The sequence below is a fragment of the Daphnia carinata genome, chromosome 5 (assembly GCF_022539665.2).
Source record: "Daphnia carinata strain CSIRO-1 chromosome 5, CSIRO_AGI_Dcar_HiC_V3, whole genome shotgun sequence".
Classification (NCBI taxonomy): domain Eukaryota; kingdom Metazoa; phylum Arthropoda; class Branchiopoda; order Diplostraca; family Daphniidae; genus Daphnia; species Daphnia carinata.
The window spans coordinates 4,642,564-4,657,641 of record NC_081335.1 but is presented as its reverse complement, the minus strand read 5'-3'; the positions used below and the strand labels follow the sequence as shown (position 1 = coordinate 4,657,641).

The 15,078-nt window shown below is 39.0% G+C and overlaps 4 protein-coding genes and 1 long non-coding RNA gene across 6 annotated transcripts in view; 3 read left to right on the top strand and 2 right to left on the bottom strand.

The window, feature by feature from the left end:
- LOC130696240 (mitochondrial intermediate peptidase-like) overlaps positions 1 to 5,189 on the bottom strand; it is a 53,216-nt gene extending 48,027 nt beyond the window's left edge. Inside the window, exon 1 of the mRNA XM_059495397.1 lies at positions 5,186 to 5,189. The gene's annotated coding sequence lies outside the window, so the exon portion shown is untranslated. The remainder of the gene's footprint in view (positions 1 to 5,185) is intronic.
- On the bottom strand, positions 218 to 3,125 carry LOC130696220 (uncharacterized). Its single transcript, XM_057519302.2, has 7 exons — positions 2,313 to 3,125; positions 1,999 to 2,250; positions 1,752 to 1,929; positions 941 to 1,399; positions 760 to 873; positions 595 to 680; positions 218 to 514 (listed from the first exon to the last, which is right to left on the bottom strand). The coding sequence occupies exons 1-7, from the start codon at positions 2,708 to 2,710 to the stop codon at positions 334 to 336; spliced, it is 1,668 nt and encodes a 555-aa protein (XP_057375285.1). The 5' UTR covers positions 2,711 to 3,125; the 3' UTR covers positions 218 to 333.
- Positions 4,096 to 8,247, top strand: LOC130696242 (uncharacterized). Its single transcript, XR_009002586.2, has 3 exons — positions 4,096 to 4,282; positions 5,567 to 5,776; positions 7,967 to 8,247. It is a non-coding gene; the product is annotated as an uncharacterized LOC130696242 (long non-coding RNA).
- Positions 8,248 to 9,911: 1,664 nt separating this feature from the next.
- On the top strand, positions 9,912 to 12,264 carry LOC130696241 (alpha-L-fucosidase-like). Of its 2 annotated transcripts, XM_057519325.2 has the most exons (9): positions 9,919 to 10,492; positions 10,570 to 10,711; positions 10,771 to 10,877; positions 10,958 to 11,118; positions 11,166 to 11,367; positions 11,429 to 11,590; positions 11,677 to 11,818; positions 11,885 to 12,041; positions 12,114 to 12,264. In XM_057519325.2, exons 1-9 carry the CDS (start codon positions 10,168 to 10,170, stop codon positions 12,213 to 12,215), a joined length of 1,500 nt encoding a protein of 499 aa, XP_057375308.1. In that variant the 5' UTR covers positions 9,919 to 10,167; the 3' UTR covers positions 12,216 to 12,264. The 2 variants fall into 2 exon arrangements, 1 of the variants encoding a protein (XP_057375308.1); XR_009421001.1 differs by lacking the exon at positions 12,114 to 12,264 and having other exon boundaries at positions 9,912 to 10,492; positions 11,429 to 11,586; positions 11,885 to 12,025.
- An 827-nt stretch (positions 12,265 to 13,091) lies between these two features.
- LOC130696228 (transmembrane protein 165-like) lies at positions 13,092 to 14,763 on the top strand. The gene is made up of 7 exons (XM_059495398.1): positions 13,092 to 13,327; positions 13,419 to 13,557; positions 13,618 to 13,842; positions 13,907 to 14,080; positions 14,150 to 14,341; positions 14,403 to 14,508; positions 14,568 to 14,763. The coding sequence occupies exons 2-7, from the start codon at positions 13,435 to 13,437 to the stop codon at positions 14,636 to 14,638; spliced, it is 891 nt and encodes a 296-aa protein (XP_059351381.1). The 5' UTR covers positions 13,092 to 13,327; positions 13,419 to 13,434; the 3' UTR covers positions 14,639 to 14,763.
- The last annotated feature ends 315 nt before the right edge of the window (positions 14,764 to 15,078 follow it).

Genomic DNA, 15,078 nt, shown 5'->3' with positions numbered 1-15,078 from the left:
CCCGCCAGGAATGACTTTGAGCGACGATCCGGGGCATGTTGCTGGGGTGGAGCCAATTTTGATCGTGGAAAAAGGAGAGTGACCGCAAGACGAATATGTACATTTATCTCACGTTACACTACATTTGAACTGACAACTTAAAAATATTGAATTTATTCGGTGAGTTTAAATATTTCATATCATAACAATTAAAGTTGCACGAAAAATATATTTATTGAATAAAACTGTTGTTTGAAACAGTTTTCTAAGATACTCTCAGAGAATCACTGGAAATGGAATGTTATGTAGCTTCATATTTGACGGATTTAGTCAATGGAAGCATGGAAGTATGATCTAAAAAATATCTTCTAATTTACCAACCGATGGGTAAATGAATCGTTTCAAATAGTTAGCCAAACGTTCTGATTGCTCGACAATAATAGTTGGGCTGGTTAGGGCGAGATGTATACAGAAAAACTGGAAGTAATGGGTCGGATCAGCTTCCTCGTCTTCAAGCCCTCCTTTCATTAAATTTCTAAATAATCAGGTAAATAATAAAGCAAAATCAAATTTCAAGCTGAAAATAAACAAATCATAATGCGGATAATGTCTTACTCATAGAAACCGCTACCTATCAAGGATGGATAGCCAAATGTACCCGTTTGAATGTCCCAATTAGGTTTCCACGGCAATTTTTTATTCTAAATTGCAACAGATATACGACGTTAACTCGGGGCAACATTTTCTGACGATTTGATGTGCAAAACAAAAATAAATTACCGCTGCGTCTTCAATCCATATGGCGTGGGAATAACACAGCTGTTTATCATTCCACAGCAAACTGGGCATTCCTTCGTTTAACCATTCTAAAGAAGTATGAAATATTTTCCACATCTGCCAAAAGAAGGAAATTGTTTCATTCGACAATTCCATTCTGAAGCTACCCGTTAATGAATATTACATTTCCGAACGTAGAATCGTGCCGTTCTAGCGGTAGAATTGGAGAGATCATGCGATGGTTTTTTCTGTCAATAAGCACGAAATGCACCAGCCCAGGATAGATGTTGAGCAGCGGCGTGAGTCTGCATGGTTGGGATAGAGACTCTATCGGAATACTTAATCGGATGTCGTCAATCACACCAGAAACGAGTTCGACAGCTGCATAAAGTAAAGATGGATTGAGGAACACGACTTCATAACCGCGAAGAAGTTGGCGACAAAATGCCGACATGGCCGATTGGTTTTGACTTTGTTCAGGTCGCCAGATCAATGATTCACACCACTGATGCCGCTGATTTAGTTTGTAGGTCATTTTTTTCAGTTCTTTCAATTGTTTCGGAATCATGTCGACTTTCGTGGGTGAGGCGGATACGCTTTTCAACAACGCAAACAGGCTGGTGGCTATCTGGTGCAATCCACACTAAAAAAAAAAAAGGGAAAGAAAAAAAATATTGGAGAAATAGCATTAGTTTATTGTATTGCAGGTCTGTTGAATGGACATATTTTTTCAAATATCCATCCATAATTGCTTCATTATTTTCGTTCCAGTGCTTTCGACACAGATTGAAACAATGGCTGATTGCATGAGTGATAGTACCAGGATTTTTTCTATTACTTCCTCAAGAAAAGAAGGTCAATAAGTCATAATGAAATATAAAATTCTCAGTACGTTATTTTAAATGCAGAATCTCATCACGAAATCGACCGTAATTACACAGCACATTTGTGCTCAGAATATTATTTTATAATTGCGAATTTTTCTACCTCTTTACCTCAATTAAGACGATGACATCAAGGTCATTTTCTACTCGTTGAATGTGAATGGTGTAAGGTACACAGGATTCAAGAATTAGGAGACTATGGCGAGTGGAAGATTTGGAATGATCAAAGGCATTGGCAACAATTATCAGGAACAGAATTTCATCGATTCTTAATTCTGATGTTCCTTTCCTATTTTAAAACAAGGGGAAATTAATAAATGAATACAAACATTATGCTATACAAGACCTAACTGTATACCCTGAGTATATGGCAACAATGCTGGCTTCTTTTATGATTAGAATGTGAGATCGGTTTTCTGGAATTCCCCCACGTACACTCAAATCAGACACTGCAACTTGAAGGACTCTTAAAATTGAAGAATTTACAGCTTCAAAAATGGGTTCGTAATGTAATGATTCTGTAACAATTGGTTGACTAGACTGTCTCAATTTTAAAAATGTCTCTATTAAAAGAGTGGCAAGCTCTGAGTGAGTATTTGAGTGTTTTAACCTGTATGGAAAATAACACCATTTTTAGCCACTGCTTTAATTCTGGGTAATTTATCATCCTACACTGATAATGAGGGTCCACAAACATGCTGCATGACACTGAAGCATACCCTTGCTAAATGGACAGCACTGACAGATGACTTTGCAACAGCAATTAAAAGGAAGCCCATCTGTTCATAAAAGGCTGTTGTGGAACCATCTTCACAGGTGATGCAGTCATAAGAATTCTGAAACTCTTGATTCATTATTCTGTATGAAGTCAAGAGAGGGGAAAAGATTTGCATCAGAATCATGGATTCTGCATCCAATCTCGTCCGAATATCATCGTCTTGTGCAATCTCGCCGGGCACAGCACACATGTCCAAGGTATTGGATACGCAGTGAATTCTATTTTTGAATTCATGATCACTGTAAACATAGAGTAAATCGTCGTGATTGTCAAACAATATAACACCAATCATTTCCAACTAACAAGGAGGAAAAACGTAAACACGACTTTTGACCGTTGCAGTCGTCTACTGCTTGACTATCGATAAATCTCTTTTCACGATTAACAAGCAAAACGTCATGATTTCTCATTCAAAGGAAACGGGTTCTCCCAATAAAGCTTGCTCATTTTTCACACTTTCATAAAAAACTTGTTATATGACCCATTATGACACGAATAAACGTTGATTGATGTCCCAACAGTTGCGACACATGTCGCGTAAATTAAGCTCTGGCTCGTTCCGTGTCGCCACTCTAATTGCGACTTTCTGCCACCGATCCTTTTTGGTTTTGTAAATAATGTTTGAATCTTTTAACATGGCCACCCAATGACATACGATCTAAACATGGTGACACAAATTCCTCTCGTCCTTCACGTTACGATTGCCTTCCTTTTACGCACAAACGGCGGACGCTGTGGGAGGATCGCAGGAGAAAAGACACGCAAAAAACGACAAAATTCAAGGACGACATAGCCTTTTAAAAAGGGCGAGTCCTTGTTTTCGTCCACATCGAGTGTGTGAAATTTCCCGTTTCTTATTTTGACTATACGCGATCCACCCTTGGGCTAAAACTTCACTCTTGAGTGTGATATCCTGTTCTATGTCTATCTGTTCTCATTAGTGTTGTCAAACACAAGCCATATCTACTTTCATAGCAGTATATATATATACGTAAATATATACGCGTAAGACCGAGCAGAAGTTCTGGCCAGTGCGTGGAGAGCTATCTTTGGGCATCTGTTTTTCAATAAAAATATGTGCATCGGGAAATTGGTGCGTGATGGAGCGTCTAAATCCCATTAACGTTCCCATAAATTACGAATTCAATTTGCCACCGCCAACACCGAGTGCTATGTACATTTAACGTGACAGAAAACGGGAGCTCGAATCAATTAGACGTCACATCCGACCGACTGTCCGTTGTACATTCAATAGCGCAATGTGTTTTAGAACTTCTGTAGTGGATGTGTCACACCTGTGATTCATCTTGCCATATCCTCTTCCCTTTAGACACCCATAGCGCGTGCGTGTTGCTATACCTGTACAATATGAAAAACCTTTTACTCGAATGAATTCTCTGCAGGATAGAAAGGGGCTGGAATGATCGAAAGGGAAAATGTAAGGAATAAAAAATAGACAGGCAGGAAAAAGAGCTGGAACTTGTTGACGTCACGAACCAGGATGTGAGTTGTCGGTTTAGCTTGCCACTGATTGGTGATGCACGGCCAGAATGGGCGGTTCTATCCCACCCTGGTCTCTTTTTACTCCTTTTTTATCTATTTTTTTTTTGTGTATTCTTTATTTTTTCTGTGAAAAAAAAAGGTTCCGATATAGCTGTGTGTAAGCTCGGGCTTCTCTCACGTCCCTTCAGGACTCGTACTGTATATACAAAATGCGCAACTGATGGTCCCAGCGTGTTCAGTTCGCTTCCAACTACACGACGGGAGTCGGCAGTGCCTTTGTAACAGTCCGCTACGATTCTTTAGTTCTCTTTTCTTGAAAAACAAATAAAAACGATTCGACGTATTGTGAAAGGCACAACAGGTAAGATGCCCATATTTACTCTAATTTAATAGCTATACTAGCTACAAATGACTCTACTATGCAATATTGAGTATACGACTCTATTGGTTCTTTCACTGCGTGGTTTTGGAGTTTTTTTGTTTTTTTTTGTAGTTTATTCACTGTGAGAAACGATGGGGAAACTGCGGGCGGGACGGCCCTACTGGCCGTTCATGGAGCTATCTTTTTTTTTCTTCCTATTTTATAGTTTCTGTATAAAACAATGTTTTCCTTGTTTGTCTTGTTCAACTTTTCTCGGTCGCAGCTTTAAGTTTTGAACAATGATAAAAGATCCCCCCCTATGAAATAAGGAAGTAGGTACATTATACGGTTAAACAAGAAAATAAACAACCCCTTTCCAAAAAGAAAGAAAAAAAAAGCTAATATGGACAACACAGGATGATGTACCGGTGCGATTCGGCCGTGATTTCCAAACTCAGCATCTCAGGGTTTTCTCGTTATGTAAATGAATCCCGGGAAAAAAACAAAACAAAATGTCCCATTTATTGTCAGAGCTTCCCATTTCTTATTTTGTCAACAAAAAAAATGGGGACCCTAACAAATGACAGTGTGAGGGGGACCTCGATGATTTCGTGACACAGACGGCATGGCCACCTGTCATCATCCAAAAGTTGAACATGAATTTGAAATTGGTCAGTTCCATCCATCACTGTAGTGCAGCTACCGCAAAAAAGAAAAAAAACCAGTTGGCTTCTCTACAGCACACGCGTATGCAAATTTACGAATAAGAAACAATCGACCCCACCTATTTACAGCGTTGGAAGTCTTAAGGTGTAGACAACATTTTGTTTTATTGCTTGCGATAGCTTCGGCAATTCCTGACGGACGGGATTTCTAGGGCGTTACTAAGTTTGTATTTTTCACGAACCTTTGCAAACTTATCTGTCCAGTTTTCCTATTAAGGATCGAAGATAACGAGTCCCTTTGCCGCCCTTTGCTTTATTCCTACGGTTAGGCGATAATCATGTTCATATAAAATCGGCATGAAATTTGGCAAAATGCCAATCGAGTCAACGCCAAACGAAAATCCAGATGGTTCTTTTTTAAGCTTCCTTAAACAACGTGGAAAAAATAAAATAAGAAGGATACGATGCGCGAGAGAGCGCATCTACTGTTAGAAATTTGAAAAGAGCAAAAATCCGTGTCGAAACGATACACAACCCGTTATGAATTTCTTCACGTTTTCCTAAAGAGTTCTACCGTAAACACTTGATTCCATCTACATTTTTCTTTAAATCATTTCAGATTTTGTAAGAAAATATTGTTTAAATAAAAACGAAAATGTCCAACAAGTACTTCCCGAGTTCTTCACCCGACGAAATGAACGAGAAGCCGAAGATGTCTCCCGACCAGGAATCCGCTTTGGATATGCATTTCAACCGGAACAAGACGATGCATCCGTCCGATGTGGCCATTCTGTCAGCCGAAACGGGATTGACGGAAGAACAAGTGCAGGTATGCAAAACATTTTTTTTTCTTCCCTCTTCACTATCATATGCTATTTCTTTTCGTTTAAACTGTATCTTATTCACCCAAATTATACGAGCCAACGAGCGTATATAAACAACATTCCATTGGCGGGGGAATTGGTACGTAGACCTCATTCCTTTGCGACGACTCAATAAACAAGTTTGGAATGCGTTTTTTCGAGTTAGACGACTACAAACAGCGGCGCATATTTAACTATACGATCTCCCCCGATTGTCTCTTGGGTAGTTACAAATGTTTACTTAAAAATTGTCAACCTTGTTGGTCTGTGCTGTTTTAAATGGGAATTCAGGACACAGGGAATGGAGAAAACATAAAAACCAAAGCTGAGTGAACTTACGGTATTTTCTAACATTATGTCAGCTTATAACGTCCCTCGCATTTTATGTCCCATTTTGGAACGCCCAGTATCGTCTTCTTTTTATGTACATAAAAGAGGCGTTCTTGATTAGAAACCACACAGACCCTGATTTTCTTACAAAATCCGGTTTTATTTTAAAATCTCCGTAAAGGCTAATTGAGCTCTATTAACTGCAGTTTTATGTCCAAGCTATCTTTCTCTCAATTCATTTTTATTATCAAAACTCTCGGAATTTTTCTACGAGGATTGACCTGCAATAACAAAATTTCGTTTTGTGGTCAATGTATCGGTCACGCCGTCACAGTTCTTCGGAAAATCACCTAAAGGCTCGACGATGAAAGGAAACCATCGTGATTACACGTCCTCGTGCCCACCCACAGTTGAATCAGAGAGTATATATATACACCACTAGTTAAGGCGTAATCGCGCAAATCTCTGCTGTGTATCGAAATCGGCGTGCGTGCCTAAGAAGTGGGATGGTAGCGATGACCGCGGTCATGCGGTACACCTCATTCGTTCACTTTGCGCATGTGCCGAAAAGAAACGTGCGAACGAAAAGGAACGAATGGGTTCTGTTGTCCTTGGCGACAGCTGGCAACAGGCCGGATATTTCCAATCTTTGTTTCTTTAAAAAAATTTTTTAATTACTGTTATGAACTTTTGTTTTGTGACTGGACATTAATGATGATCCATGGTTCAGCAATCAAGCCTCATTGGAAGCGAGTCGTGCAACTGTATTGCCTTCGTGCCAAAATGTCGCAATATCCTGCTGCTGGTAGACGTGTAAACGTCCCGTAATGCCAAGATTGTTGTTAGGTCATCCGAAAAAAAAGACTAAAATTAAAACAAAACAAAAAACAGGACAGAATGGTGAAACGAAATATAAGAAAAAAAGGGGGAATTTGTAATTAGTTTGGTTTTGGAATTAATGCCGTTGGCTTACGCGCATGTGACGATAAAAACGGGCCCCGCCCTTCGCCACACGAATATAAAAATGAATTAGAAATTAAATTTGAAAAGCCATAGATAAAATTTCTAAAAAAAAAAAAAATTTTATTCACCGTTGTTTTTTATGTTTTTTTTTTCTTTTACACAAACGATAATTGCTGTACATAACTGGAGCTGAACAAAGAGAATCAAAGTTGCTCGCATTTTTTGTTTTGAAAAATCTGGGGTGCCCCGTACCACATTTCCTGGTGCTAGCAACCAGATAAATGCGCAAAATTTTAGAGGGCAACTGACCGACCGCGACCGGGCAACAGTACCGTTTACCATAGAGAGCTGAGAACAACTTCTAGCGTCGCAATAGATACACTAGAGCTGTCTTTTTTAGCACTTCTTCTGGAATGCTTGCAACTTTTTATTTTGGAAGGGGGGATACATTAAGAATTGATAGTCGACGAAGGAATGAGCTGGAAGAATGTAAAAGAAATAGAAGATCTCTTACGACTTAACGGCCACTTACCTTTGAGCGTTTTCAACCTTGACGATGATATGCTCTGCTTTCTTATTTCCTCCCGAGAAACAGCCATTCTCTGTTTTATTTCGTTTGTTTCTAATAAAAACACTTGCCATTCTTGCGTTCGGGAAAGTACTACGTTACATGCGGTGTATATATCCCCGCTCTCCCCAAAGGGGTGGGTGGAACTCTGAAACACTTGGCAAAGTGGTTGAAGAGCTATTTCCAATCTCGCTCGCCTTCATTTTTTTTTCTTCTTATTTCTGTCTACTGTGCACGACATGCTGTTGCGTATACCATTCGTTAAATCCAATCATTTCTTTTTTCCGCCTTGCAGCAATGGTTCCTGTTTAGATTGGCGTCGTGGCGCAAGGAGCAAGGATTGGGGCCATTGGTCGGACGCTTATACGAATAATTAAAAGAGATGAGGTCAACCCACATCGCTCCGAATATATTTGAAAGGAAATAGATCGGCCACATTGCAGTGAATAGACACCCACCTTTCCCCCCCATTAATCGGATCTGGTTATAAATATTAAATAATTTCTTATAAATATTATATACATTCAGCACATCACGTCCAAAAAAAAAAAATTAAAAAATAATAATAAAAAAAAATTTTAATCAAATATTTTGCAAGACACGGAAAATCCGGATCTTTTTCTCCTCCTTTGTATTCCGAAATGAAAGACAAACAGATATTATGTACGTTTGCTGTGTAAGATTCAACCAAAGAATGTCCCATACGAGAAGTTCAACGATCTTTTTACCTACATCAGTCTATAAAAAAAACAACACCTTACGATTTGTTTTTTACCTTTTTTTTTATTTGAAAATACACGGTTTACAAAATGGTGAGAATAATGATTTTTTCTGAATGAAATCTTCGCCATTGATTCGTTTGGGTACCCACACCCGTTACATGTCCATCATCCACTCACGCGTCCGTGCTCGTTAAAATCTCTTTTTTTTCCCATCTAAAAATAAAAATTGTTTTGCTCTTCCCACTGGCAATCCCCTGGTTATTATTCATCTTGTTTTCGCACGCGGAACATTTGACTTGGCTTTCGTCCCGCAAAACATCGGCCTCCCGCGTGCTCAACTCATCTCGCGAGTTATCTACACACATCGCAAAATAGAAACGTCCCGCAACATACGAAAAAGCTCACATCAAGTCATTTGACGATGTCATCATCATAATAAAAAAAAAATGGTGACAAAAGAAAGATAAGACAAAGCAGCCCAGCACGTTTTATTTTTTCGAGGAAATGACGACGAGCACCGGAAAGAGTCAAAAGCATGTCTTTCCGGCAATTCAAACTCCATTGAGAGAAATGGAAACGAGAGTGTGTGTGTTACTTTCCTTTTGAGTGTGAAAAAGGAGGGAGCTTTCTCCGCAGCCCGCGTTTTGCCCACTTCCTCACGCGTGACGTGGAGTGCAGGAGAGGCCAATCGAGCGTGGTACCTTAGTAAACAGAGTTGCATCGTATACAAGGATGAAGTTTAAATATAGCTCTGGCGATTGCACACGATTTCCTGCTGGCAGCATAAGAAGAAGACCATGGAATATATGTTTAAAATGAAAAAGTCGATTTCCCGCTCATCGGAGTGAAGAGAGAGTGGCTCGTCATGCAGAACGTCGGCTCACGTTGTAAATCACGGGGCTAGCCTGGCAAGTCGTAAGGTTACAAAGCCCATTCGTCACTGGAGAGCGACTCGAGTCGTTAAAAGACACGATCTTCCACTCTCTCCCACTCAGGTATATAGACTTGTATGAAGTGGCAAACAGTCTCACCCTCAAACACTAAGAAAAGGGGTTTCAAGAAAAACAGGGAAAAGACTGGCACTTTTGATTTACGACGTTTTTGGCGCCTCATCTTTTTTTGGCTATCGGAGTCCGATGGCCGCTCAAAAATTTTCTTCAGCCTTTTGCAACCTTGTCGAATCGCCTGTCTTCAGGTTAGGATTGGCCAATTTGTCTTTCTTGCACTACCTTAGGCCATTTTTACCTAAATCAAATGAAACTTTGCCGTTTTTCTATTTCAACCGACTGTCCGGTACGTAACTGTTTAGTTTCACCAAACAACAGAAAACTAAACAACAGAGATAGCCAATGTCATTGTTCATTGAAATGGGCAGTAAACAAAACGCCAACCAAAATAGACCAATAGTCGGTTTGTTTATGTGCAGTTAAATGATTTCAACGAAAAGAAAAACGCAAAATTTTAGTTAATGTGGTTTGAGCGCCGCCAAGGGACAGTTTACAAGACTTGATGTTCAAATCCAAACAAAGTTTTCAAAACAACAGCTGAGGACAGCTGAATGTGTATACCTTATCTTTGTTTCGATGCTTTAACAGAACCACTTCTTAGAATTCAATTCAGTTGTGAAGTCGGTTGAAAACTTACGTTGCTGTTTGTACTGTTTATTTTGACGTTGTCGCACGTCATTAGCTCCCTACTGGCTGAATTCCCAAACATTTTAAAAATCCCAAAGTAAACAGCGTCCACCAATCTATCTTTATTTCGATGACCAAAGATGCATAATTTAGCGTACTGCTTGCTCACTACCTTCCTTATTACTGTATACATCCGAACTGGGAGCTCTACAGATGAACTGAAACATGAAACTGCAATGAAAAGAAGCCCATATGAAACTACCAAATTTCCTAGCATGAGTCAAAAGAAGAAACCACCTGTCCCAATTCAAGATCAATCATACCGTTACACACCAGACTGGGAAAGCCTTGATTCACGGCCTCTTCCAGCATGGTATGATGAAGCAAAGTTTGGCATTTTTATTCATTGGGGTGTTTTTTCGGTGCCCAGTTTTGGAAGTGAGTGGTTCTGGATTAACTGGCAGGGTATACCAAATTCACAGAATTATCAAATGTGTCTGTGCACATTTGATGCCATTTTTTAAGGAGTCTCTTTTTTTTAGGTTCAAAAAACCCAAAATATGTTGAATTCATGAAAAAGAACTATCCACCAGGATTTTCATACGCAGAGTTTGGTCCAATGTTTACTGCTGAATTTTTTGATCCAGACCAATGGGCTGATATTTTCAATAGTTCTGGTGCAAAGTAAGGATTGTACTATTTTTCAATCATTTTACTTATAATACTGTCATTGCTATTGGTAGGTATGTTGTCCTGACCAGCAAACACCATGAAGGATTCACACTTTGGCCTTCCAAATACTCATGGAATTGGAACGCGATGGATGTCGGACCTAAAAGAGATTTAGTTGGTAAGTAAACCAAAAAAATTTCCAACTGGTTGTTCTCGTTCATCGTCGTTTAAAAATTTATTTGATATTATTTTACTAAGGTGATTTGGCAAATGCAATTCGAAACAATACCGACCTCAAATTTGGCTTGTATCACAGTCTTTACGAATGGTTCCATCCGCTATACATAAAAGACAAAGAAAACAATTGGAAATCGCAAGATTTTGTCAAGTCGAAAACAATGCCAGAACTCTACGAAATAGTAAGTTGTATGCTACATTTATAAGACAATTATCAAAAATATTTTAGGTTAATAAATATCAACCTAGCGTTGTTTGGTCTGATGGAGACTGGGAAACAAGTGACAAGTACTGGAATTCTACCGATTTCATCGCTTGGTTATATAACGATAGCCCAGTGAAAAATGAAGTAGTGGTAAATGATCGCTGGGGCTCGGGTACAACGTGCAAGCACGGAGATATTTATACCTGTACCGATCGGTTTAACCCAGGTTTGCATCTATACTGTATTGCAAGCACAACGATGACGTTCATGTGCCGCTTTTCATTTAGGCACGCTTCAAACCCACAAGTGGGAAAACTGTTTCACCATCGATCGGAAATCGTGGGGCTTTCGGCGTAACGCCATGTTATCAGACTACTATTCGACGCCCGACTTAATTAAAGAGATGGTATCAACAATTAGTTGTGGTGGCAATATGCTCCTCAATGTAGGTAATTTGCTTCAACGTTTACACAATCATGTGGGATAGTATGCTTGCAAAAAAACATAATTCTTTACTTCGGTGTGCAATGCCCAGGCCCCACACATTATGGACAAATACCTCCCATTTATGAGGAAAGGCTTCGTCAGATAGGAGGGTGGCTTCACATCAATGGCGAAGCAATATACGGCTCTCGGCCCTGGACATTTCAGAACGACACCCACACCCCAGATATTTGGTGAGCATTTCGAAGTAAGAATTCATGCGGGCATTATAGGAGTTGTAATCGAATTGTTCCATTTAGGTATACAAAGGGAAAAGGATCCAAGGAGCTATTCATGTCAGACCCTGTGTATGCAATAGTTCTTGGATGGCCGAAATCCGGCGTGATCGAATTGACTGCTCCAACGGCCTCTGGGTCTACTAGAGTCACATTTCTTGGCTATGCTGGCGCCGTCAAAGTATTGTCTTTCACTTGAAGCTTATTTTCTGAGTGTGATTTAAATTTGGTTGATTTTGCTTTCGATTTCCAGTGGACAGTTTCTGCATCTGGGATTCGAGTAAGCTTTCCCTCGAAATCTAAAGTATCCAACGACTGGGCATGGGTTCTACGGCTGGATAATTTACGTTATTAAATCAGTTACGGAATTGTGTATCCGGTGGTCTTGTAACAAGATAGTACAACATCGATAGCATAACATTTGGACAGTGACAGTAAGTTAGTAGGAATAGTGCTTAGATTGCCCTAAATAAAAAATTAAAATATTTAATAACGTAAACTACTGGAATGAGATACGTTATTTCCGTTTTTGCTTAGCTGCATGAATTGGGATTGTGAACAGATTGTTCCTCATCTCGTTCATAGTTCGTCACGCACGTGAAAATCAATCCCGAGTCATGTTTGTAAAATAATTCAATTCCTTGGATTTTATTTTCTCTTCAGCGGATCGCCTCCGGGAGCTATCGCCCATGGTTTTCATTCTTTGCCTATCTTGAAGTCCCTTCAACAAGTATTAAATTCCTCTGGTTTTTTTTCACGAGTTTCTTGAAAGATATGATTCAGAAGGGATTCAGAAGTTATTTTTTAGTTCACTGATGAATCCACAAATATCATTGCAATCGGTGATGCCCAGCAGTTACGAGTGGGAAAAAATGAATTAGCTCAAGTTTCGGTCATGTTAATTAAGGGTCTCAAATAATATCGGTAACATTATTTTACTATCAAGTGCTCCGGCTCCAGCTGACCAGCCCTAGAGGCTCTGACTCATTCTCAAAAATGACGTCTGAAGTTCTGAGTTCTGAACTTTTTTTTCCGATTCTTCTTAATCTGACTGTAGATTATTTGATTTGTAGGTTTGTATAATATCACCAATTCAGTAGATTTGTAGATGAAAGACTTGAGGAATATCGCTTCATCATGCAACAGTGTTAAAGAAAAGTAGACCGCCCCCTTTCGACAGCCGAAAGCAAATCTTGACAACGTATACAAAAAAGGTCGAATAATGGTACAAGACATGTCCGTTCTCGTATAAATAAGATAACGCATTGGAACAATCTTTTATCGATCGTCATTGATAAAACTTTATGTGTTGTTGTATATTAGGTCAGTTGGATTAAGAGACTTCTCCTTTTCACATATTGAAAGGAGAATCTCATTTCCTTCGTGCGCCGATCCGTGAGAATTTTTTTTTCCATCCACGCTTTAACTTAAACTGACAGCCTCTACGGTGGTGTGATACGAGGGTACGTTGGCAAGATCTTTATTTTTGCTTTTTCTCTGCAGACATTTTAATGGCATTTTTGAAACAGGCTACTCAGCTAATTCATTTTCTCTTTAGGAAGAAAAGAAAAAAAATGGCTTGTACTTCTTCCATAACACAGTACAAGTGTGCGCTGTCATTCCTCATCATTGCTTGGCTAGCACTTCAAACATATGCAGACAAAGAACCTCATGAAGACAGTAAAGAGGATATATCGGTATTCGGCATAGTTTAAAGTTGTTTTGATAATCACACAGTAAGTAATTTTTTGTTTTAGATAGAACATGGGAAAAGTAGTAAAGAAATTAAAGGGACAGAGGCTCCTTTGAATGATCTGGGATTTGCTCATGCATTTATAGCTTCTTTATCTGTAATTATTGTATCAGAACTGGGTGACAAAACTTTCTTCATTGCTGCTATAATGGCAATGAGACACTCACGACTGGTTGTATTTAGTGGAGCTATTCTTGCATTAGTGATAATGACTTGCATATCAGGTAAAGTTAGTTCAGGATGTATTAAATCCATAATATGAAATGGTCATAACATTCTTGTTGTATAAACAGTTCTTTGGATGGGTAACCGTGATTATACCCAGAGTTTACACCTACTGGATATCTACAGCTTTGTTTGCCATATTTGGACTTAAAATGTTAAAGGAGGGGTATTCAATGTCTCCAAACGAAGGACAGGAAGAGTTTGAAGAAGTGCAGTCTGATTTGAAGAAACAAGAAGATGAGGTAACTGGTTTAACATCGTTGTTTTGTTTCCACTACAGAAGGGCTATGGTTTTAAAATTTTCTGTTCAGGAAAAAGAAAAAGAAACGACACAGCTACTAGATGAAGAAACTGGAGGTTCGTCAGTGCAGAAGACTCTGAGTGTACGTCAGCGGATCTCAGGATACATACCCAAAGTGTTTCTGCAAGCGTTAACACTTACCTTTCTGGCCGAATGGGGTGATCGTTCTCAGTTGGCAACGATAATCTTAGCTGCTCGAGAAGTACGTCGAAATTTTTATTACCAAAATATTGTTGTTTTGTTTACCAAGAGTTTCTGTTCAGGATATCTTTGGTGTAATGCTAGGAGGCGTTTTAGGACATGGTCTGTGTACAGGCTTAGCGGTATTAGGTGGAAGAATGATTGCCCAAAGAATTTCCGTCAAGACAGGTAAATACATATTTGTCATATTTAAAAATTATAAATAAAAATTCACGGCCTTATTCCAGTGACACTCGTCGGTGGAGTTGTGTTTCTCATATTTGCAGTATCGGCATTGTTTTTTGATCCCGAATCATAAATTGATGATCTGCCATATCACAAATACGTTTCGGAAATTTAAATAAATAGGCCAATTGTTGTCAATCTTTTTTCACCAGCAAACGCGCTGAAGAGCCTGAAATACAAATTCTGCTGTTTCGAGTATGCGATAATCAATTTCCTTTTGTTTTAAGTTGAAAAATATATTTATACATATATTTCTTCAGAAATTTCCCTTGTTAACTTTTAAAGTGATTTTCTGTACTGTATCACTGTAACAACTAGTGTGAAAAAGGTTTCATCCAACAAATCCTACTCCTTCATTCTGAAAAATTCTGGGCCCCGTTATGAGAATATCAACCAGTTATCCTTTTATTCCTTTTTCTCCATGTGTGAGTGGTATATCCTTCGTTCTAGATGTGGCTGTAATGTTGTGAAGTAATCTACAGCTGCCATTTTTTAGCTTTTTCGATATTGTGA

Bases quoted from the DNA above. Each gene is read 5' to 3' on its own strand.
- LOC130696241 (XM_057519325.2), top strand. From the start codon at position 10,168: ATGCATAATTTAGCGTACTGCTTGCTCACTACCTTCCTTATTACTGTA. The intron at 10,493-10,569 runs GTATACCAAATT...TCTTTTTTTTAG, and splicing joins GTTCTGGATTAACTGGCAGG to GTTCAAAAAACCCAAAATAT. The intron at 12,042-12,113 runs GTATTGTCTTTC...TTCGATTTCCAG, and splicing joins GCTATGCTGGCGCCGTCAAA to TGGACAGTTTCTGCATCTGG.
- LOC130696228 (XM_059495398.1), top strand. From the start codon at position 13,435: ATGGCTTGTACTTCTTCCATAACACAGTACAAGTGTGCGCTGTCATTC. The intron at 13,558-13,617 runs GTATTCGGCATA...TTTTTGTTTTAG, and splicing joins ACAGTAAAGAGGATATATCG to ATAGAACATGGGAAAAGTAG. The intron at 14,342-14,402 runs GTACGTCGAAAT...GTTTCTGTTCAG, and splicing joins TAATCTTAGCTGCTCGAGAA to GATATCTTTGGTGTAATGCT.
- LOC130696220 (XM_057519302.2), bottom strand. From the start codon at position 2,710: ATGATTGGTGTTATATTGTTTGACAATCACGACGATTTACTCTATGTT. The intron at 2,251-2,312 runs GTAGGATGATAA...TTTTCCATACAG, and splicing joins TGTGGACCCTCATTATCAGT to GTTAAAACACTCAAATACTC. The intron at 1,930-1,998 runs GTATACAGTTAG...GTTTTAAAATAG, and splicing joins ATTGTTGCCATATACTCAGG to GAAAGGAACATCAGAATTAA.